Consider the following 24653-nt stretch of genomic DNA (forward strand, 5'->3'; position numbering starts at 1 on the left):
GGGTCATTTTCCTTCTTCCAACAGGCCCCGGGCCGTGCCGAGGCAGCGTTTGGTGGTGGTGGGGGGGGTCCCCCTGCAGCTCCAGCTTCCCCTGCACAACGGGCCCACCCCCGCAAAGCCCTCCTGACTCCCCACGGCGCCCGGCCGCTGCAGAGCCCAGGCCCTCGTGCCCCACGCCCCGGCTGGGAGACGCTGGCGCATGGCGCGAAGCTTGTGGGCGTCCCGCTCACTGCGAGGCTGCGTGCTGACGTTGCGCCGTCACCGCCCTCCCGGATGGAACCCGGAAGTGGGTTGGGCTAGTGGCGCCCGGCAGGGGCATCGTAGCCGGCTCTGGCGGGCAGATGGATGGGAGCCCGGCTCCCGCTGGGCGGCGGCGGTGGTAGGGGGGCCCCGGGAGGGGAGAGGCGGCGGCGGCGGCGGCGGGTGCCCGGGCGCGCGCGGCTGGAATGGTGCAGGCGGCAACGTGCCGTGCCCGCGTTCTGAGGAGGAAGCCTGCGCGGAGCCGCGATGGAGATGCTGCTGCCGCCGGTGTGAGTGCGGGCGGGCGGGAGAGGGGGGCCTCAGGGAAGCCCCGGGCGCGCCTTGCTGATGACGGTAGGGAATCCCCGGCGGTGTCTCCCCCCATGGCCTCCGGGCAGGGGAGCGGCCCCTTTCCCCCTTGTCCTGGTCTCCGGCAGCCCCTGCCCGGAGGGAGGCGGCAGCTGCGGGGTCCCCCTCCTGGTGCCCAGGTACCGCGGTGCCTTGAGTGCCCATTGCTCGGGCTCGTCCCCTTCCTTCCTCCGGCTCAGCGCGATCCCGGCAGGGGAGCCCCGGACGCCGCTGCCGGGGACCCGGCAGAATGTGCGTCTCCCACCTGCCGGCGGGCTCCGGGTCCCATCTGCCCTGGTGGCGTTAGGACACGTTAAAGCCTTGCACAGTTATAGCCCTGCTGGATTGTGTTAATGCTGCTGTCCCATTCCCCGCCTGGGTTCGCGGGATAGGTCTCAGAACAGGAGCACCCAACAGGTGAAACGTAGTAGTGGGCAAGGTGTCTGCAGGATTTTAATAATACTTCTTGTTTTGCCCTAGTACTGTAAGATCTTCAGGGGGCGGACTGTCTCGTTGTACCTTGTACAGTGCCAGGCATGGCGGTGTTCCATAAAGAACTCTTAAAGGCTGTCACAAGCAGAGGCAGGTGAATGAGGGAGATCGCAGAAAGTGAGCAAGATTGAAGATGGTCAGCAGAAAACATGATAAAATGCACTCCCAATCCATAAGACCAGGAGAGGAGATGCTAAGGAATGCCCTTAAAATCTGTTCCCCAGGAGGGGAATAGCACCCTCATTAAGGAAGTCTTCAAGGGAAATGTGTAACCACCCTGTTAAATCTCCCTCATCTTGGCCCGAGATCCTCTCATTTTTGCATTAGCTATAGACATTTTTATAGCATCTGTTTTATGAAGAATGGTTTTGAAGACAATATGAAACATTTAAAATATCACCCACACTCATTTGCTGGCATTGTATATGCATACATATGCATGCGCCGAGATGTATCACTAGATTAAGAGATTTCTAGAGTGTTCAGGCATGTGGATGTAGTGGCTTTCTTAAAAGCAGGGTTGCTAAGCAATAAGCAGTTACATGAGTGGTTTATGAAGATATGTATATTTTCTGCTTCTCAATATTTAACAACATGTTACCAATTCCATAGTCCCAAACCTCCTCAAATTTGAAGCACGAGTGTTCCAGTGATTGAGCCATAGTATTATGTATAGGTGTGTAACTCCTTCCCTGCCCATGGTACTTGCAAACCCCCTTTCCTTCCTGGTACAGTAATTTTACTTTTGTAACTGGCAGCCATGTGTTTTCTTTGTACTAAAGGTAAGCAACATATTACCTCCTTTGTGCCCAGGATTTGGAGTGTATTAACTTACCCATCTCTCTAATACCCAGGGTTTGGCAGTTGACCAAAAAATTACTAGAGGCACCTTCTCCCCACACTGTTACGCATAAATGGAAAAATATACCACCCGCTGTTCCTTTCTTTATCTCTTATGGTAAATTTGTGCTTTCCCAAGCTGTCTTCCAAAAAGAGGCCTGTCTTCAACAAATCTTGCAGCCTTTTGCTGTTTGTAGGAGCCCGGATTTTGGATGAGTTCGGAGAAGATTGAAGACAGAAGGAATTAACCATGATGGGGTGGTGTGTATGGGATAGTGGAAGTGAATATGCTTATGAAAACTCTACTCTGTGTACGTGGCATTACTTTCTGCTCTTCAAAGATCTGACAGGTCAAGACTTTGACATATGAAGTTAGAAATGACAACTGGGTCCCATCTGTTGTTTTCTGGTATTCAGTAAATGTGTTGCATGCCTATATGCAGATCTAGACTCCCATTTTTTTATACAAATTCAGGATTGGATGATGTGAGAGATCCTGCATTATATCTTTTCTCCCTACATCATCATGTGTGTTGTAATCTGACATGCAAGTGAGGTTATATATTACCCCAGAATGTTTAAACTTTCCCTACTTCTCAGGAGCTCCAAAGTGTAGCTATTGTAGTCCTGAAATTTCAGGAGGAGCAAGGATCATCAAACAGGGAGGGCTGCATGAATAGGATAGGCAGAGTAAAGGTAGTTTGAGTTTGACCATTGCTCTGGTTCAGCCAACCACGTTGTTTTCACCCTATTTAGTTAAGCATGATAATCAGGACAACTGGAAGATCTTTTATAGCATCAGTGTATTGAAGATTCAAGCCACATGCCTCCACCATGCTTAGGTTAAGGTTCATCCCGGCTGTCTACCCTGTGGTCTAATGTATGTGCATCATACCCTTCTCATTACAGTATAGTCTTAGATGCCACAGATATGGCACCACTAGAAACAACTAAAATAGAATTGCTGTCACAAACAACTGTAGCTCAGTTGGAGACACTACTAAACAAATCCAAAGTAATTTAAAGTATGTCAAGCAGCCCCCAAAATAGAATGCATATTAAGGAGGGCTTTTTAATTCATTGTGGTCTTTATAACATCACAGCCAATTTATGATATTGCTGTTTTGTAACCTAGAATCTGACAGTTTCATCATCTCCTTACGAATTTATGATTCATATGTAATCAACCCCTCCACCTTAGCCAGTGTGTCTGGAAATCCTCAAAGACAGCGTTTGGCATAGTCTTAAAGTTTTTAGAGTGTGGTGTATTGCATTGGAATGTGAGAAGTTATGGTAGAAAAGATTTTGCTGACTTGGATGTGTGTTGTAAGCAAGCAGAGAAGTAAAAGAGTAAATGTTTACTTCACCGTTAATTACCTGATGGTGCAATATGTATTGCCTAATACCTGTAGTTTCAGTATATCATTTTGAGTGCTTGCTTTTATTTCTGAATGATGATCCCTATATACAGCATATAAATTGGAAAATTAAAGTTTACTGTAAAAGAAATGCACCACAGATGCTGTATTTAGGTGTTTTGTAGTACAGTGACAGATGTAAGGAAGAAATACCTGGTAATGTTGGTTTTTTGAACATTGATGCAAAATTTTTCTACTAATTACCCGCAGAACCACTTTTTACTTGAATTGTATCTTTTTACACTTTTTACTTGAATTGTGTTTAGGACACTTCCCAGAAGTTAGCTGTAAAACAGACTTTTAAATTCTAGAATGTTGAAGTTGCGAGGGGTTTGAAGTAGAAAACCATATTTATTTTGCTGACCTCTCTCTTCTATCGATGATTCTCTCTTCCTTTGTGGATCAGTGCTTTTTGTCTTTCTTGCAGTTTGGTCCAAAATGTTATGTTACTAGACCCAATATCCTGAATGGTATATAATGACAGGTTTCAGAGTAGCAGCCGTGTTAGTCTGTATTCGCAAAAAGAAAAGGAGTACTTGTGGCACCTTAGAGACTAACCAATTTAGTCTCTAAGGTGCCACAAGTACTCCTTTTCTTTTTCTGAATGGTATAGTAAAGATTGCTTTGCTTTCCTATTTGTGGGAATACTGTGCATCTAGAATGACAGGTTTAAATCTTAAATTTAAGTAGCCATTATCTTCATGTAAATGCTGTCCTTTTTTTTTTTAAAGCTGCTTCAGACATGCTCAGAAAAATATTCTAGCAGATGCAGTGAAAAAAACAGATCAGAGTTCTAGGTCCCTAAATCTTATGTTGAATTTGACCCTCCTAATTTGGTAAAAACATTTAAACATGACAAACTATAAGCAGTGATTTAATCTTCACTATAAGATACTGTAAATTTTTTAAGTATTTGTGTCAGAGTGAACTGCCTCTAACAAGTTATTTGAATGCCAAATACTCATGCTTTATTGTTGGTCATTTTGAGGATAGGGAATAAAGTTGTGTAGTGCAGATAAACATATGAGAGCTAGTAAATATTGTAAAAAGAAAAGGAGTACTTGTGGCACCTTAGAGACTAACAAATTTATTTGAGCATAAACTTTCGTGAGCTAGAGCTCACTTCATTGGATGCATTCATTTCCAGTGAATGCATTTGATGAAGTGAGCTGTAGCTCATAAAAGCTTATGCTCAAATAAATTTGTTAGTCTCTAAGGTGCCACAAGTACTCCCTTTCTTTTTGCGGACACAGACTAACACGGCTGCTACTCTGAAACCAGTAAATATTGTATAACAAAGTGAAATGGTAATTTGTCTCCTTTGTGGGAATAGCAGCACAGCCTTTAGGCATTATAGACAATAGCATAGCTTGGAAATCTACTTGCCTACTCATTACTGGCTAGCTCAGCTGAGCAAAGGAGCTGGTATAAACAATGTTTGTAGAATTTAAACATTCTTTTAAAAAGTTTAAATTCAGACAGATTTTTTGACTCTGCTGATACTCTGAGACTTTTCAAGCAGCAGAAACTCATTAAGAAAAGTCTGGTCAGTTTCACTCCTTGTCTTCAGAAGAGTCTTGTGGATAGCTGTGAAATTGCCCATAATCGTGTCAGTTTCATGTGGCTGATGTGGAAAACTGAACAGGAGTGGGTACTGTTGGAATTTTCAAAGGGGGAGGATGACCTGGAATCTGTGGGAGATGATGTGTTGCAGCAGCCTAGGGCTGGGGGAGGGGGGGGGGACTGATTCTCTTCCAACAGACAGATAAATGGGAGATTGAAAATTTATCAGTGCTGGGATTATGTCTGAGATCTTTTCCACTCATCTTATCTAGAACACCTTGTCCAGTTCTGGGAGAACGCTTCATCTAGTTCTCAGTTTAACTCCAGATTTTGTCACTCAGATTCTTTTATTTGGCACAAAGCAAAGCTACCCTGAGTTGATCGGACTCAAGTGTAGATGAGTATAGGAAATACCACACATCCAAAGTTACACAGAAAGCCTCTTCCTTTATATATATATTTACATATTACATTGCATCAAATGTTTTTGGATTGGCTTGGTTACTTTGCAGGAACCAATCCCTGTGCAGCATGCTCTGTCCATGCATTGCCCATGCTCAACCTCATCTTTTCATTTCTAACTTATCTTACTCATTGTCAGTAAATGGTGCTCTGGGTGTTCTGCCTCTTACCTTATCTGGCTAAGACATTGTTTTTTTAGCCTACTGACCTATTTATTTATCTTATTTAGCACAAAAGTTCTGTTTTCAACCTAATCTGTTTACCTCCTTAATTCTATCCAAGCACTTAGTTAAAAATTCCAGTACCCATTTCTTTCCCAGAAGCTGAGGATTGGTAAGGGAGAGGATGGGTTCCTCACTAGTGCCTTTGCTCATGGAGCTTACTAGGCTAACATTCTTCTTTATCATCAACCTGGCTAGTAGATGCATTCCTCTGACTAGTATTATTAGGTGCCTGGTATATTTTCCAAAACACGTACAGGGTGTTGGTAATGTGGAATTTGAAATCACTCTGAGTAAAAAGTAAGTTTGGCAAAAAGAATTGGGATCATGATTTTCAAGTAGACAGAAATGTTAACTAAACTTGTTTGTCTTGTTTGTTTATAGATGTACAAAACTTTGCCATCAGAAGCCTGTGGATCTGAAAGATGATAATACTGAAAAACACTGCCCTGTTACAGTGAATCCTTGGCATATGAAGAAAGCTTTCAAAGTTATGAATGAATTAAGAAGGTACGTATTGTATTCATTTTATGCACGTGTATGGGGTCATCCATTTTCAGTTGTTCACAAATTTTTTTAATTTAAGTTTCTGCCGTAAATAGGATGTGTAATCCCACAAACGTAGTTTTCCAGGTAAACCAATAAGATGAATTATAAAACTAAAAAGTGATAACTTATTGGTAGTCATAAAGTAATTTGATGGAATCTATATTATATATTCATATCACCCTTGACAAGCTAGCCAGAGTTATTGCTTATGTGTGGGCTTGGCAGAATTCAACGTTTGATTTTTTTATATAATTTCAACAGATATAAGTGTTTATTTGTAAGCATTTTTCTGGGTATAAATTTTCAAAGTTGAACAACATTATAGATTTTAAGCATTTTTTATTTTTATATGTTTAAATTTTCACAGTTGCATGAAATTATGGAGGGTCAGACAATAATTGTTTCATGATAGTAGATATTGAGATTCAAGTTACTTCATAATAATTAAAAACACAAATTGTTAACATCACATCAAAATATACCAAGTAAATCATTGATTTAAAGATATCAAGGATTATTTTTCTTACTTTGCCTATCTGTAAATTTCAGTTATTATTGTTGGAGATATTCATTCCTGGATTTGTGTATGTACAGTGAAATCGATATTGACCAACATTTACTGATAAAAATCTAATCCTTCCAAGCCTGCTTATGGGGTATGAAAAACATCTGAAGAATTTTGTTTGTTTCAGTGGCGCTATCTGTTGCACAGTTTATTCCAAACAGGTTCAGTTAAGAGGTCACTTTTCACATAGGCCTCTTATGCATTAAGATATTTTTGTTGTCAAGTTTCCAACCATTGCAACACTGGAAGCCCTGTGTTGATACTGTTCTTAGTATCATGTCAATTAGAATATTTAGTAAGAGAACTAGGTGATGTGGTACTCAAAACTGTTTATAGCTGGTCTTACAACAGTTGCTAACATTGGTTCAGCTGAATAGGTGTTGACGATGCAAAATTTTTGCAGAATTTCCCTACTATAGACAAAGCCTGAGATTTTAAACTTCATATACCTACCTTTTTTCCCTACCTTACCTAAAAATATTAACCTCTTTTGGCATAAAACAACAATTTGTATCTGTTAGTAAAGTTTGCCTCAATATTTGATTCTCACTCGTTGCATGTGGCTATATCTTCTCGCTGCTACTGACACTGTGGCCATACTTAGTTATTTATTGAACTTTGACAGTTTGTGCCACTCCGGACAAACATGGAGATAGTCCCTGCCCCAAAGAGATTGCAATCTACATCACGCCGACCGTATAGTAAAAGACATTATACATAGCCTGAGAGTAAGCTATCCCCTTCTAAATGTTCCTGCCCATCCTTACACTGCTGACCAAACTGAATGGCTGTCATGCTACACCCTACCACATTTCTTGTTCCTCCAAGGATTATGGTAACCAGATTCACAATCTCAAGGAATGTGGCAGAGCTGCAGGGTCAAGTGAGTGGAGGGAGAGTGTAGAAATAGAGGTCACGTCTAAGAATGAATCGTAGGTTGTATCATGCCCAGAAGTAACAAACCCAATCTCAGTTTTGCTGTTTCATTGTGGGCAAAGGGAGCTGACTTCCCAGCAGAGTTCATTGTTGAAGGCCCTGGATTATTATTTTAAAAATGTACTTCAATTTTCAGGATTTATTAAAGTCAGGATTGCTGTTGAGAGAGTACAAGCAGTTTTTGTTTTGTATTTAGAAACAATTGAGAAGTTTAAATGGGAATGGTGCCAAGCAAATCTCAACTATAGTTGCATTTAGTAGTGTAGCTGCCACAAATGTTTACTGATGATACTGAAAGGTAGCTTCAGTTTGAGTAAAACTGATGTCAAAATTTTAGGACCTTGTCAGGTCACATTATATTTGTATTTGCATTCCTTTTGGATTTGAAATAATAAAGTTAATTATTTTAAGCTTGACTTCAGAACAATTGGCTTAATTAGATTTGACTGTTTCCTCTAGACTTGAATAGAAAGTATTAAAAACTCCATATTAGTGCACCTTAGTTTGACAATGTGTTGCCTAATGAATTTCCTTCAGTTTTAAATTTGTTGCCTTTTAACTTAAGATCTGTTTTCATATTATGGGAACTATTTAGTAGGCGTTTGATCCTCTTTGAAAGTATTCATTATTGTTTACTAAACCTCTAACTTTCCCTTGCTTGTCTTTCCAAATGAAATTATCCTAAACGTTTTAATCTTTCTATGGAAACCTTCTTTATGTCTTTGACTGCCGTTACACAAGACCACTGAAGGACACTATCAGCTTTGAGAATGAGTTGACTAAAAGACACGATATTGTTCAAAATAAGGCAGTATCTTCAAGTAGCCATTTTTTGTATTATTGAGTATTTTTTTAATACTGCCTCCCCGCTCACACTTTCTTTCATTTGTGCAGCAATCTAAGCAAATATCTTTTGAGATATGTGCACCTCAGTAGACATTTCCTGTAAGGTTATAACTATTTAAGAATCCCTCAGCATGAACACTTAAATTCTTTTTAATATGTATAACCTTTCACTTGCCTACATTGAATCTTGGTTGATGTCAAGTTACCCCTTTACCCGGTTTTGTTATATCTTATCAATGGTTTTCACAATCCTTACAGTTCTTAACTAATCTGAATAATTTTGTCCTTGGTAAATCTTGCCACTTCATAAGTCACAATCTCCTCTAAGTAGATGTCAAATATGCTTAACATCGATCCTAGTGTTGATCACTGGGACACCCATCTACTAACTCTTACACACCAACGTTAAGTCTTCAGTTAAAACGCTACAGCAGCACAGCTGCAGCAGTGATTCGGTGTAGACCCTACCTACACTGAAGGGAGAGGTTCTTAATTCACCTCCTTAAGAGGTGGTAGCTTGGTTGATGGAAGAATTGTTCTGTTGACCTACTGCTATTTACACTGGGGGTTAGGATGGCATAGCTACATCTCTCAGCGGTGTGGATTTTGTGGATCTGCTATGCAGATGTAAGTTCCCCACCCCAAAACTGAAAATTGTCCATTTAGCCCCTACAAATTGTCCATTTAGTCCCTATCTTTATGCCTTGCAGTAATCTGTTTTTATCGTGATGGAACTTCTCTTACTCATGCCTCCCAAACAGCTTTAATAGCTGATAAACAAGGACTTCCAAAAGCATTCTAATTGGAAAATGGTTAATATTACAAAACCTAGACTGATTTCTTATATTGCATATGTACCAAGCTATGTTACCACTAGAGCCCTTTTGTAGACTCTGATTCTGCAGCTGAGAAGCTTGTCACAGAATTGCTTCAGAGTGTACCCTTTCATTATTAAAAAAAAAAAAGTCACTTAATTTTCTAGTGTAGACAAGCCCTAAGTCTTTAGCAAAGTTATGAATGTAAGTTCCCAGGTTTGCCATTTGAAGGTGTCGTGCAGGTTTCCTTTGAGGTCAAGAACTGAGAGGTTAGATAGTTAGTGAGAGTTTTTTGAAGAGTTTGCCCATGGGTGACAAGGTGTTTTTGTTGTTTATCGTTTTTCTATGTGAGTTCTGTCGAGAATATAGTGATTGCCTGACTTCCCCCAAGTCGTCGTTGGGGCATTTGATGCACTGGATGAGGTACTCTATATGTTGTGATAGGCATTGATAGGACCTATGGACCTTGGAAGGTGTGGGGGGTATTGATCCACTTAGCAGTGGAGATATGTCTACGGGCTTTGCATCTATCATAGCAGGATCTGCTGTCATTTGGTTTGGTGTGTCCTGGTTTGTGGGGAGCTTGCTTCTGATGGTGATCTTAGAGAGGTTAGGGGATGGGAGGTTGTCTGAGACCAGAAGAGGGGATTTGGGAAAGATTTCTTTCAGGATGTGGTCCTCATAAAATATGGATTACAATTGTTTGGTGGTACCCCACACAGATTCCAGTGTGGAGTGGTAAGTGATAATTAGGGGTGTGTAGTTGGTGGGTTTTTTCCTTTATTGAAGCAGATTTTCTTGGGGTATTTGGATGACCAGTTCCATGATGCAATCTACTTCTCTGATGGAGTGTCCTTGTTTGGTGAAGGCAGTTTTAAGTGTGTATCCTGGACTTCCTTCTTGGAACATATTCTGTGAGTGGTTGGCTGTAGATAACAGATTTATTGTTGTGTTTGGGATGGCTACTAGATCTGTGAAAGTAAGTGTGTGGTGATCCATGAGTTTCTTGTATATAGTTGTCTATAGGATTTCCTTGTTGAGGCTGATTGTGGTGTCCTGCAGGTTGATGCTCGTGGGGGAGTGTTCTAGAGAGTTTGATGGATGGGTGGTGGTTCTCTAAGGAGAAATTGTGGGATACGCACTTCACCCACTTAAAACCGCCTTCACCAAACAAAGACACTCCACCGGAGAAGTAGATTTCATCGTGGAATGGTCCATCCAAATATCCTGGGAGAATCTGCTTCAATACAGGGAAAAAATGCACCGACCGCACACTCCTAGTTCTCAGCTACCACACCACACTGCAATCCATACGGGATATCATCAAACAATTACAAGCCATACTGGATGGGCACTGCATCCTGAAAGAAATCTTTCTCAACCCCCCTCTTCCACCTTGTCTTTCTCATGTCCTGGGACCAACGTCGGTAAACAACACTACCAACTAAAGAGGGCATGCTACGTTTCACCTTAGAAAAAACTAAGCTATTTTTCTTGGTTCGGAGATTTTTGGTGATGAAAATATACTTGAAAAGCAGCAATAACAAAGAAGACTTTATGGTGATTTTGAATAGTAAACAAGGCACGAACTTTGTAAGTAATACAACAAAGAAAGCCACTCTGAAGTTTGGGCTCATCACTGACTAGGAAGCTCATAGCCCTGAACTACCTGGGAGTGAATCTTAACCTTTTAGTATTTGTCCATATTGATACATGGCATGGAAAGAGGATTCCTCCAGAGTATGTAGCCTTAAACTCTTTTCGGCTGATATAAGTTGTTCTGTATTTGGCATACAAGTCTTTTCACCAACCAAGAAAGCAGAATTTATTAGTTTGCGCCTAGGAAGCTGCATGAATCCAAGCACCAGCTGTATACAGCCGTGTGTATTTTGAAACAGAGTTAAAAATTTTACTTTATCAACATTGTTTTTGTTGGGGAAAACATCATGTTTACTGTGAGGTAGATGTTATGTGCTTTTCTACTATGGATTTGCTGATGTAAAACTACTCTTCCTTTGATATTTTTTTCAAAACAGTCAGAACTTGTTGTGTGATGTGACGATAGTAGCTGAAGACATGGAAATTGCAGCTCATAGAGTCGTGCTAGCCGCTTGCAGCCCTTACTTCCATGCCATGTTTACAGGTACTAAATATTTTAACACTTGTTACCTTTAACTCAGTGCTCAGGCAAAAGAGTTTTGTTTTGCTTTGTTTTATATATTAATAAGATGTTAAAATTAAAGGAACCTTGTCTATTTTATATGTTAGCTTGTTCTAACTCTAAAGGGAACTGTCAACTTGAAATCCAGTCTCTTGTATAAAGGGAGTTAAAAGTAGGTTTGGATGATTCTCTTTCCTCTAAGTCCTCCTGACAATTCTTGGTATTTCTCTCTCTTGTTTTATTTATTTTTGTTTTTCTCTTCCTTTTTCTGTGTGAAAGATGCACACAAACAGTGGAAACAGTAGAAAATGACTATGTAAATTGCCGTCACGTTCAAAGTAAAGGAGAAAAAGATTCTCTAACCTTTTCAGCAGTAACAATCCTGTGTAACAGTAGGTTAAATCACTTTTTTCTGGACTTTAAGTAAATGATGTCCCTTTAACATCTCTTCTTTCCCCTAAGTACATTCCTCAGTCCCATAGTGTTGTAAACTGTTAGACATGAATGCTTTCAGTGGCTTTGGCAGCTGGAGTGCATATTTTGGTATTCTTTGGATAACTGAGTGACAGATATGCTGTGCATTGTTGCAATAACTTTTCTGTACAGGCTGGATTCTGTCTCTTCTCATTCCACGCTAATAATTTGCTGTTATGTTATTACAGCAGGTATGTTAGATGTTTTGTAGGGCTAAAGTAGGTTTAGATCCTTAATACCTCCCAGTGGATTCTGAATGTTGCGGATTTACTTCTTCACTGGTTGTAAATTACTTTGAAACCCTCTCATGGAAGATGCTGTCAAAATGAAAATTATTATTAAATGTGTGTTTTATAATTTTATTTTAAAATTCCTTGGCTATTTCCTCTCACTCTGTGATATACTCTGGTCCTTAATGTTTTTTTCTTGATGACATGGGACATCAGAAATAATCACTGTGATATGCATCTTACAACTTCAGCTACATTCCTGACATGGGCATGCAGGTAAAAAGAGTAAAAACAAAATTTTGACAACTAAGTTTCAAATTAGGATCAGAAGTTCTAGTTGTATATACAACTGTGTATTGGGAAACAGGGATCACTTTACTGAGATTAAACTGTAAATGTAGGATAGACTTGATTTGTTTATGATATGGAATTGACTGAAATCTGTTAATATTTTCTTTCTGCTCGGTTCTGTGCTTTCTTCTCTCCTCCCCTCTTCCCCCACATTTTTGGCTGAATACTCACTTAGTGCAGCATAGAAATGACATTTAAAGAATTCTCCAGTTATTAATCCTTAAGTATTCAGTTGTGGTTGATACACAGATTACTAGTGAGCACTGATTTTTTTTTAATCTGATAAAAATCATCCTAGTTTTCTGTTAAACTCAAATGAAAGCAACTTTTTGTATTATGCTTTTTTCCATCTGGTTGATAACGTAGAATTGCAAGCCTTTTAAGTTAGCTGTATTTTAAATGCTGAGTATTATTATCTCACACATTCAAAATATCTCTATGTAAACAGACTAACCATTTATTCAGTGAATTGGTGTGGTGGGAGTTTTAAACCCAACACCAACGTTGCTTCAAGGATTGGAAGACTGTGTGCTACAGGTGCAAATGCTTCCTTCCAATAAGAATCAACCATGCTGCCTATGCTATATGGCCATTCTCCACTGACAAAGTCCTAAATTTAATCTTTAATTCTTATTATGTTACACTTCTAATAACCCACATTCATACGTGTTGACCTGCAAGTTTCACTCACTTAACTGGTTACAACCAAAGGGAAGAAAGGAGGAATTTTCTGCATTCTTTCTCCATCCAGAGTTATAATTGTAAATGCTAACATTTTGAAAGATATTAAACCTCAGACTTTAGGGTTTACACCAATATCTAACTACTAAGGATTGGGAGGAGATATAGCATGGAGGACAGATTATCCCACTTTTCGTAACATGAGGTTGCATGCACCGTCCTCTCAAACATCTGGTACTGGCCACAATCAGAGACACAATACTGGGCTAGATGGACCACAGGTCTGATTCAGTCAGGCATTTCCTGTGTTTCCTCCAGAGCAGGGGTTCTCAACCATTTTCTTTCTGAGGCCGCCCCTCAACATCCTTTATAAACTCCATGGCCCACCTGTGCCACGACAACTGCTTTTCTGCATACAAAAGCCAGGGCCGCTGTTATGGGGTAGCACGCAGGGCAATTGCCCAGGGCCATTCACCACAGGGGGCCCTGCAAAGCTAAGTTGCTCAGGATTCAGCTTCAGCCCCGGGTGGCGGGGTTCAGAGCTCCATAGCTTCAGCACCATGCGGTGGGGCTTTGGCTTTCTGCCCTGAGCCCCAGCAAGTCTAATGCTGACCCTGCTTGGCACCCCCCCACCCCGAAACCTGCTCACGGCCCCCCAGGGGCCCCGGGTGAGAACCACTGCTCTAGAGCCTAAATTCTGACAGAGTAACTCAAGAGAAGAGGCAGGAATGGAGACGCTTCACCCTTCCTAGCCCTGGTCTGTCCTTCCCATCCAAAGATAGAACCTAATGAGCGGCAGAAGCAAGGAGCCTTGATAAAGAGACTGTCAGATTCTATGGTGATAGGGGCCACATAAGTACCTTAGATAGCCTTTTAGTAACTTCAGATAATCTGGGTTACTCTACCTTTAGGCCGTGTCTACACGGCATACCTACAATGGCTGTTGTAAGGTGCGCTGTGTGGTTGCTCTTTGTCGCCGGGAGAGAGTTCTCCCAGCGAAAAAATTAAAACCATCCCCAACAAGGGGCAGTAGCTTCGTTGACAGTAGTTCGCCTCCCGTTGACTAAATTAATCAGACTACAAAATTGTATTGCAGGTGAAATGAGTGAGAGTCGAGCAAAGAGAGTTCGAATAAAGGAAGTGGATGGCTGGACACTGAGAATGCTTATTGATTATGTTTACACTGCTGAAATTCAGGTTACAGAAGAAAATGTACAGGTAAGAGAGTAAGGACTTCTCCTAATAATTGTTTCTGTGGTTTCTGACATTTTTGCTCTTGCAAAATAAGGTGATTTTTTTTTCCTTATACTTGCAAAGATAATAGGATTTACTGCTAGAATCTTAACCATAAGAAAGAGAGAAAAATATTAGACAGAAATTGTGTGATCACAGAATTCTCCCTTTTTTTAAAGTGCAAAATCAGGCTCCCTGACACATTGATTACCTACATTCAAATCCTCAGTACTGCATGTGCTGCAAAGAAAACACCAGTCACTAGTTTGTAGTTTCTCACAAATGATAGATTGACAGTAATCTTGCTGTCTAGTAGAGAATGTATCAGCAAGTCCTTAAATAAATAGACAAACAAAGGGTTTTTGTACTAAAATCATGTAAGTTTTATAGTGAAAGTCAAGTGTGTGTGTGTGTGTGTGTGTGTTCTGAAATGTGGCTGTTCTCTGCTTGAGAAAAGTGCCATTACTGCAAAGTGAAGTCCTCTATTCACAGTATAGCTACACCAGCTATAAGATCCTCTACACTACTAATGTGCTTCTACACTGATGTGGAAAATTTCCCCACCTTTGTGATGGAAAGGTAGTTCATGCTCCTAAGGCTAGTACTCTCACATCCTGTACTCTGGGCCTAATCCAAAGATCACTGAAGTCAATGGAAAGATTTTAGTGGGCTTTGAAGCATAGCATTAGTGTAGTAAACTGGGTATCCCCCACACTTATCAGTTTGCTGCTAGTGTTCTTCCTACATAGCTACCTGGGAGTTTTCACTCTGACAGTGCTAGGTTGCACTGAGTTTTCTCTTAAAACAAACAAAAATAAACCTCCCCCTTTAAATTAAAGTTTAGTTTATTGAACATTTCCTTTACATTAGTCCACTAAGTCACCTACTCCCACTTGGTCGAAGCTCCTATGTTCTCATTTTGTCAGTGGCCTGCTAAGTCTGGCTTTTATTTTTTTTGTCAGCTCAAGGATGGACTTTTGCTAGATAGCTCTATATTTATATCAGTCGGTATTTAGCACAAGGACTTTGCCCATCCCACTCACTCAATCAGCTGATCTTACCTATGACTCATTCATGGCAGACACACTTCAAAGAGATTAGAAATGTCGCAATGAAAGAGTCCAATCAACAATGAAAAATACAAATAAAAATGTAGCTATTATCCCTCCCACTATAATATTTTCTTACCATGTATCAAGAAGATTCAGCCCTTCCCTCTTCTTCTGCTGCTTTAAGATCTGAATTAGCTATTCTGGAGAGTTAATGCTGGTTGCTTATTAAGAGGTGCTGTTTGGTAAGCTGTATTATTTAGGTCTCCAGTTGCTCTTGTTACCCTCTGCCTTTGTTTCTCCACTTCCCCGTTTTCTTACTCTGAGCATTAGATCACTAGCCATTCACACATAGTAAACCCTGAGGGAAAGAAATCGTGCATTGTTATATGCACCACATACTTGCCCTTCAGTCTTTCAGCCTGAAATAAACAGTTTTCTACTGGGCATTGGACTGAGATTATCAGCTCTTTCTTGGCCACAGAATAGCCATCAATTGGAGTCACTACTGGTTTTAGCCATGTTTTGAATCAGTGACTTTGAAGTGATAGGCTTCATACTATCATTTTACAAATCAAAATAAATGTTCCATTACCACCCTTTGCAGCAGTCTAGGCCACATGTGTTCCCATTCTGAAATGGTAACTTCAGATCTTACTAATTAGTTCTCTTTGGATATTGTTGGCTTGTGGTGGTACTGTCTGAGGGCTCTGTCAGACACGTAATAAGTCTTTGATGATGCTGTGCTGTATCCTGCCAGACTAGCAAGGGTACAGACCTCTTAATCTCATTGTGGAGAGCTCTTGCACTATCAAAAATGGCAGAGGTTTTGTTAATACTCATCTCATGTGTTCATGGCAGCTCCTTTTTGCCCATTCAGGAAAAGTTTGATTCCTCAGGGGCAAAACTTCTCCGTATATATCTTGATGACTACTTGTGCAGGGGACTGGACTTGATGACTTCTCAAGATCCCTTCCAACCCTGTGTTTCTATAAATCTATATCTTTCTAATCTTCAGTACATAACATTAGGATGGATGCCCAAATTTCAATTAAAAATGAAGTTCTTCTTGTCAGGGCTTTTGTGTAGAGATTTTCTGTCTGACTCTGCAAGCAGCTTTGTGTGTTTTGGATGCTGGTTCTGTCTGAGAGGACATATTTTAATCTGATGTTGACGGTGTTGGCTTCCTCTTGTGTTTATGGGCATGAGAAGTAAAATGTCTGTACCCTAGTAGTAGTATGAGGGATGTTAAAGGCCAGATATCCACAGGTTTAATGCTTCTGAGTCTGATGCAGCTTTCATTTTCACAGCTCCAGATTACCTGGCTGTTTGAAGATGAATCTAATGATGTTGGGGTTGGTAATTTATATAATGTGACCTGGTGAGTGATCTTACAGTTTGTAGTTACTTGTATATTGAAAAGACAGTCTAGCTTTGATTCGGACTAGATCTACTGAAATAAGAGTTGCACTTTTGAATGTCATCACTTGCATTTGTGTCCTGGGACTGGCTATAAATGCAAATCTATTCCTCTGTCACCCTCATTTTTATTTTAGCTAAAAATATATTTTATTTGTATTCTGCCAATACTCACATTAAGTGCCATCCAAATATGCCATATGTAGTCCCTGCCCCAGAGACTTTAGAAGCTAAGATAAAAAAGGCTGCCCTGAATCTTTTTGGAAGGATAGATCCCTAACCTAGGCAGTGGGAGATAGGGTGTTCAATTCCTGTTCTGCTGTAGACGTCTGTGTGACCTTGGGGCAGTCTTAGTCGTTCTGGGCCTCAGTTCCCCACCAGTAAAATAGGGCAAATAGCACAGAGGTGTTATGAGGGTAAACACCTTGATGATCGTGAGATGCTCATGTATCATGGTCATGGGGGTTGTAAAATACCTAAGATATAATATAATAGATCCTGTTATACTGTGTCTATAGACTGATTTACTGAACACCTGAGAGGCTCCCACTTACAGGTAGCTTCTTATGATATTTACATGTAATATATTTAATAGGATTGGAAGTGCTATGTTCAGTCTATTCAGATCATATGTTAGGAAACTATGTCTACTAAATGGGCCAATCTATTAAATGAACAAATATTCAAAAAGTGTGTGATTTTGCAGTTTTAATGCAGAATAGCTATATACAACTGCACTAATGTGCAAATAATTATAGATTGGTCCTTCCGCTATTAGGTATTAATCTATATATGCTATTATGCTAACTGACTGTCCTCTCAGTCCATCTGTTAACAGGAAAATGAGTTTGAGCTTCTTCCTCGATTCGCTTTGGCACATAGAAAAAAGTTGAAATAGCCATGATTTGCCATTAGCTGTTACATGAACATGATGTATTTTCCATTTGAAACAAACATACTGAGTTTTACTTGTTTTTGCAAATAGGTACATAATACTACAATGGAGTTATTGTAGTGCAGTGGTCTTTTGGGCCTGGATAAACAGTGTGAGCTGGTATTAAGTCACTATTAAATTAGTTTTAACTAGTTGTTCATATATATTGTGTTAAGCTGCCTTTGTTTACTTTGATTTAGAGATGGTCATGAGCAGGAGATCCCTTTATTAAAAATTCTGTATAGGAATTACTTGTGTTTTAGGCTTTGTTAAAGAGCATTTACCTGGTTTTTAGAAAAATCTTTTTTTTGTGAGAACATGTGCCTTTAAAGATCGGACTTGGCAATTAAGTGAACCACAAAAGGATCCGTTTATTTTCCTGTAATGTGTGGAAACTGAACGCCGGTAGGCTTGCATTGCTGCCGGTTTAAAGAAACTAGTAAAAACCTGTTTTTATTTTGTAAAACTAGTAAAACAAAATAAATTTACTTGTTCATAGACTGTTTCCTGCAAGTGAATGTGAGACTTCATTGGCCTTCCTAAATTTCCTCTGGTAAACTCAGGGCATGTCTACACTTAACCAGTAGATCGGCACTGCTGCAATTGATGCAGCGAGTGTTGATTTAGTGGGTCTGTTGAGGACATACTAAATCGATGGGAGAGCATTCTCCCATTGATTTATGTACTCCACCTCCCCGAGAAGCGTAAGGAAGTTGATGAGAGATGCTCTCCCATCGACACAGCACAGTGTAGCCACCACTGGATCTAACTACATCGACTTCAGTTACATTATTCACGTAACTAAAGTTGCGTAACTTAGATCGATTTACTGCGCTAGTGTAGACCAGTCCTCAGATAGTAAGCTAAAGGTAAAAGATGGTTCTTGCTTAGGTTTTTCTTCGTCCCTTATTGTAACATCAGCGGTCGATCTTATTTAAAATTAAAATGTTATCTGACAAATTCAAGAGTGAAACAGAAACAAGAAATTAATCATGAAATGATAGAGTTCATGATTCTAAGAAATGGTAGGAGGGAAAACAGCACAGAGAAGATAATGGATTTCAAGAAGGCAGACTTGAGCAAACTCAGGGAGTAGGTAGGTAGGTAAGATCCCAAGGGAAGCAAGTTTAAGGGGAAAAATAGTATGAGAGAGTTTGCAGTTTTTCGAAGAGACGTTATTAAGGACATGAGCAAACTATCCCACTGTGAAGGAAAGATAGGAAATGTGGCAAGAGACCACCCTGGCTTAACCACAAGATAGTCAGTGATCTGAAATTAAAAAATAGAGTCCTATAAAAAATGGAAATTAGGTCAAATTACCAAGGATAAATATAAACAAACAACGCAAGCATGTAGAGGCAAAAGTAGGAAGGTCAACGCACAAAATGCGATTAAACTATCTAGAGACATAAAGGGTAACAAGAAATCATTCTACAAATACATTAGAGGCACGAGGAAGACCAAGAACATGGTAGGCCCATTACTCAATGAGAAGAGAAAGACAATAACAGAAAATGTGGAAAAAGCAGAAGTGCTGAACGACTTTTTTGTTTCTGTTTTCACCAAAAAGTTTAGTAGCAATCGGACATCTACCATAGTGAATACAAGTGACCAGGAGGTAGGATCAGAGGCTAGAATATGAAAAGAACAAGTTAAAAATTACTTAGACAAGTTAGATGTCTTCAAGTTGCTAGGGGTTTTTGAAACATTCTAGAATATTCAAGGAGCTGACTGAGGAGATATCTGAGCCATTAGTAGGGCTGTCGATTAAATGCCGTTTTAATCACACTTAAACAATAGAATACAAATTGAAATTTATTAAATATTTTTAGTTTTTCTTCATTTTCATATAGTATTCCATGTTGTAATTGAAATCAGTGTATATTATTTTTTATTACAAATATTTGCACTGTAAACATGATAAACAAAAGAAATAATATTTTTCAGTTCACCTCATACAAGTACTATAGTGCAGTCTTTGTCGTAGAAGTGCAACTTACAAATATAGATTTTTTTTTTTGTTACATAACTGCACTCAAAAGTAAAACAATGTAAAATTTTAGAGCCTACAAATTCACTCAGTCCTACTTGTTCAGCCAACTGCTAAGACAAAGAAGTTTGTTTACATTTATAAGAGAGAATGCTGCCCTCTTCTTATTTACGTCACCAGAAAGTGAGAACAGGCATTTGCATGGTACTTTTGTAGCGGCACTGCAAGGTATTTACATACCAGATATGCTACACATTCGTATGCTCCTTCATGCTTCAGCCACCATTCCAGAGGCCGTGCTTCCATGCTGATGATGCTTGTTTAAAAAAAGAATGTGTTAATTAAATTTGTGGCTGAATTCCTTGGGAGAGAATTATATGTCCCCTGCTCTGTTTGACCCGCATTCTGCCATATAGTTCATGTTATAGCAGTGTCGGATGATGACCCAGCAAATTATGTTCATTTTAAGAACACTTTCACTGCAGATTTGACAAAATACAAAGAAGGTCCCAGTGTGAGATTTCTAAAGATAGCTACAGCACTCGACCCAAGGTTTAAGAATCTGAAGTGCCTTCCAAAATCGGAGAGGGATGGGGTGTGGAGCATGTGTTCAGAAGTCTTAGAAAAGCAACACTCTGATCCAGAAACTACAGAACCCAAACCACCAAAAAAGAAAATCAACCTTGTGCCGGTGGCATCTGACTCAGATGATGAAAATGAACATGCGTCGGTCTGCACTGCTTTGAATTGTTATCAAGCAGAACCCGTCATCAGCATGGATGCATGTCCCCTGGAATGGTAGTTGAAGCATGAAGGGACATATGAATCTTTAGCACATCTGGCACGTAAATATCTTGAGATGCCAGCTACAACAATGCCATACGAACGCCTGCTCTCACTTTCAGGTGACATTATTAACAAGAAGTGTGAAGCATTTATCTCCTGCAAATGTAAACAAACTTGTTTGTGTGAGTGATTGGCTGAACAAGAAGTAAGACTGAGTGGACTTGCAGGGTCTAACATTTTACATTGTTTTCTTTTTGTATGCAGGTTTTTTTTGTACATAATTCTACATTTGTAAGTTCAACTTTCATGATAAAGAGATTGCAGTACTTGTATTAGGTGAATTGAAAAATACTATTTCTTTTGTTTTTATAGTGCAAATACTTGTAGTCAAAAATAAATATAAAGTGAGCACTGTAGACTTGGTATTCTATGTTGTAATTGAAATCAATATATCTGAAAATGTAGAAAACATCCAAAAATATTTAAATAAATGGTATTCTATTATTGTTTAACAGTGTGATTAATCAGGATTAATTTTTTTAATCGCTTGACAGCCCTCACCATTAGCGATTATCTTCGAAAAGTCATGGAAGATGGGATTGATTCCAGAGGACTGGAAAAGGGCAAATATAGTGCCAATCTATAAAAGAGGAATAAGAATAACCCGAGGAATTACAGACCAGTCAGCTTAACTTCAGTACCCAGAAAGATAATGGAACAAATAATCAAGCAATCAATTTGCAAACACCTAGAAGATAATAAGGTGATAAGTAACAGTCAGCATGGATTTGTCAAAAACAAATCATGTCAAACCAGGGTAACAAGCCCAGTGGATAGAGTAGGAATCGTAAATGTGGTATATCCTGACTTCAGTAAGGCTTTTGATGCTGTCCCTCATAACCCTCTCATAAACAAATAAGGGAAATACAACCTAGATGGAACTACTGTAAGATGGGTGCATTCCCAGGGAGTAGTTATCAGTGGTTCACAGTCAAGCCAGAAGAACATACTGAGTCATGTCCCGCAGGTCCTGGGTCCGGTACTGTTCAATATCTTCATCAGTTGGTTGGATAATGGCATAGAGAATATACGTATAAAGCTTGTGGACGATACCAAGCTGGGAGGGGTTGCAAGTGCTTTGGAGGATAGGATTAAAATGATCTGAACAAACTGGAGAAATGGTCTGAAGTGAAGAAGATGAAATTCAACAAGGACAAATACAAAGGACTCCACTTTGGAAGGAACAATCAATTGCACACATACAAATTGGGAAATGACTGCCTAGGAAGTATTGTTGCGAAAGAGGGTATGGGGGTCATAGTGGACCACAAAGCTAAATATGAGTCAACTCTAGGGCTTATCGATTAATCACAGTTAACTCACGCGATTACCCCCAAAAAATTAATTGTGGTTAATCGCACTATTAAATAATTGGATACCAATTGAAATGTATTAAATATTTTTGGATGTTTTTCTACATTTTCAAATATATTGATTTCTGTTACAACACAGAATACAAAGTGTACAGTGCTCACTTTATATTCTTTTTTTATTACAAATATTTTCACTGTAAAAATGATAAACAAAAGAAATAGTTTGTTTTTTCAATTCACCTCATACAAGTACTGTAGTGCAATCTCTTTATTGTGAAAGTGTAACTTACAAACGTAGATTTTTTTTTTGTTACATAACTGCACTCAAAAACAAAATAACATAAAACTTTAAAGCCTACACGTCCACTCAGTCCTATTTCTTGTTCAGCCAATTGCTAAGACAAACAAGTTTGTTTACATTTACGGGAGATACTGCTGCCTGCTTCTTATTTACAAAGTTACCTGAAAGTGAGAACAGGCATTCGCAGGGCACTTTTGCTGGTGGTGCAAGGTATTTACATGCCAGATATGCTAAACATTCGTATGCCCCTTCATGCTTCAGCCACCATTCCAGAGGACATGTTTCCATGTCTGGAATGGTCTACATCAGGGGTCGGCAACCTTTCAGAAGTGGTGTGCCGAGTCTTCATTTATTCACTTTAATTTAAGGTTTCGCGTGCCAATAATACATTTAACATTTTTTAGAAGGTCTCTGAGCTCTATAAGTCTATATAACTAAACTATTCTCATATGTAAACAAGGTTTTCAAAATGTTTAAGAAGCTTCATTTAAAATTAAATTAAAATGCTGATCTTACGCCGCCGGCCTGTTCAGCCTGTTGCCGGCCTGGGGTTCTGTTCACCTAGGCCAGCAGCGGGCTGAGCGGGGCCTGTGGCCGGGACCCCGGCTTGCAAAGGGCAGGCAACCAGAACCCTGACCGGCAGTGGGCTGAGTGGGGCCGGTGGCTGGGACCCCAGACTGGCAGTGGGCTGAGTGGCTCAGCCCGCTGCTGCTCAGCCTGCTGTCGGTCTGGGGTTCCGTCTGCCAGCTCCTGCCAGCCAGGGTTCCGGCTGCGGGCCCCGCTCAGCCCGCTGCCGGTCTAGAGTCCCGGCCCTGTCCACATAGAGTAGGTACCTACCTTCTCCATGGTTCTAGCAATTCTCTTCCTCTATCTGCACTGAGATAAGGGTGGGAGTGTGCTGAGAACAGGGCTGGGGGTGAAGGAGCAGGCTGGGGGTTGGGGTGCAGGGTCTGGCGAGGAACTAGAATGAGGGAGGGGGCTCAGGATTGGGGCAGGAGGTTTGGGTGTGGAGTGCTTATCTGGGCAGCTCCCATTTGGTGCGAGGGGTGCAGGCAGGAACGTGGGGAGTGTGTGGAGGAGCTCCCGTTTGGAGCTCAGGGTGGGAGTGGGGATGTGGGAGGTGTGGGGGGGCTGGGGATGTGTGGGGGATGCAGAAGTCGGGGCAGGGGCTTGGGGGGGGCTGGGTATGTGTGGAGGTGCTGGAGTCAGGGCTGGGCGTGTGTGAGGAGGGTTCAGGGGTGAGGGCAGAGGGCTCGGGGTGTGTGAAGGGGGTGCAGGAGTCAGGGCAGAGGGGTGGCGGTTTGGGCTGGGGTTGTGGGGGTGCTCCCAGCCCCCTACCCTGGGCGGCTCACAGCAGGGGGCTGGAGGGAATATGCCCTGATTCCACCCCCTTTCCCAAGGTCCCCGGAGCAGAGAGCGTGCTGCTGCTCTGCTTTTACCTCTCCTGCTCATAGCAAGGGATCGGCCGCAGGGAGGGAGAGAAGGAGGGGCAGGAACCCAGCACACTGGGGGAAGGGGAGGGGGAAGCTTGCCTGCCCTGCAAGGAGAGAGCGGTGGGCGGAGGGGCGGAAAAGAACAGGCCTGTCCGGGCAGGATTTTTAGTGGCACGCTGTTGTCTGCCTGGGTCCGACAGACAGCAGCGTGCCATTAAAAATTGGCTCGCTTGCCGTGTTTGGCACGCATGCCATAGGTTGGCGACCACTGGTCTACATAATACTTAGTCCTGCCATGAGTGCAGGGGACCGGACTAGATGACCTCTCGAGGTTCCTTCCAGTCCTATGATTCTATGCTGATGATGCTCATTTTAAAAAAAAAAATGCATTCATTAAATTTGTTATTGAACTCCTTGGGGGAGAATTGTCCTCTGGAATGGTGGTTGAAGCATGAAGGGACATATGAATCTTTAACGGAGCTGGCATGCCATGCAGTCTTGCGATGCCAGCTACAACAGTGCCATGCAAACGCCTGTTTTCACTTTCAGGTGACATTCTAAACAAGAAGCGGACAGCATTATCTCCTGCAAATTGTAACCAAACTTGTTTGTCTGAGTGATTGGCTAAAGTAGGACTGAGTGAAATTGTCGGCTCTAAAGTTTTACATTGTTTTATTATTGAATGCCATTTTTTGATACATAATTCTACATTTGTAAGTTCAATTTTCATAATAAAGAGATTGCACTACAGTACTTGCATTAGGTGAATTGAAAAATATTATTTCTTTTGTTTTTTACAGTGCAAATTTTTGTAATAAAAATATAAAGTGAGCACTGTACACTTTATACTCTGCATTGTAATTGAAATGAATATATTTTTGAAAATGTAGAAAACATCAAAACATATTTAAATAAATGGTATTCTGTTATTGTTTAACAGCAT

At 40.6% G+C, this 24653-nt stretch overlaps 1 protein-coding gene across 3 annotated transcripts in view; it reads left to right on the forward strand.

The window, feature by feature from the left end:
• The first annotated feature begins 409 nt into the window (after positions 1 to 409).
• Positions 410 to 24653, forward strand: part of KLHL2 (kelch like family member 2) — a 104947-nt gene continuing 80703 nt past the window's right edge. Inside the window, exons 1-4 of one of the 3 annotated variants that reach the window (XM_077815431.1) lie at positions 410 to 530; positions 5969 to 6094; positions 11332 to 11438; positions 14289 to 14410. In XM_077815431.1, the coding sequence (XP_077671557.1) occupies positions 508 to 530; positions 5969 to 6094; positions 11332 to 11438; positions 14289 to 14410 (378 nt within the window). In that variant the 5' untranslated portion in view covers positions 410 to 507. Of the gene's footprint in view, positions 531 to 5968; positions 6095 to 9438; positions 9719 to 11331; positions 11439 to 14288; positions 14411 to 16791; positions 16856 to 24653 lie in introns of those variants that run through there. The other 2 variants (XM_077815432.1, XM_077815433.1) reach the window with 2 other exon arrangements.

This window comes from Eretmochelys imbricata, chromosome 4 (assembly GCF_965152235.1).
Source record: "Eretmochelys imbricata isolate rEreImb1 chromosome 4, rEreImb1.hap1, whole genome shotgun sequence".
Taxonomy (NCBI): domain Eukaryota; kingdom Metazoa; phylum Chordata; order Testudines; family Cheloniidae; genus Eretmochelys; species Eretmochelys imbricata.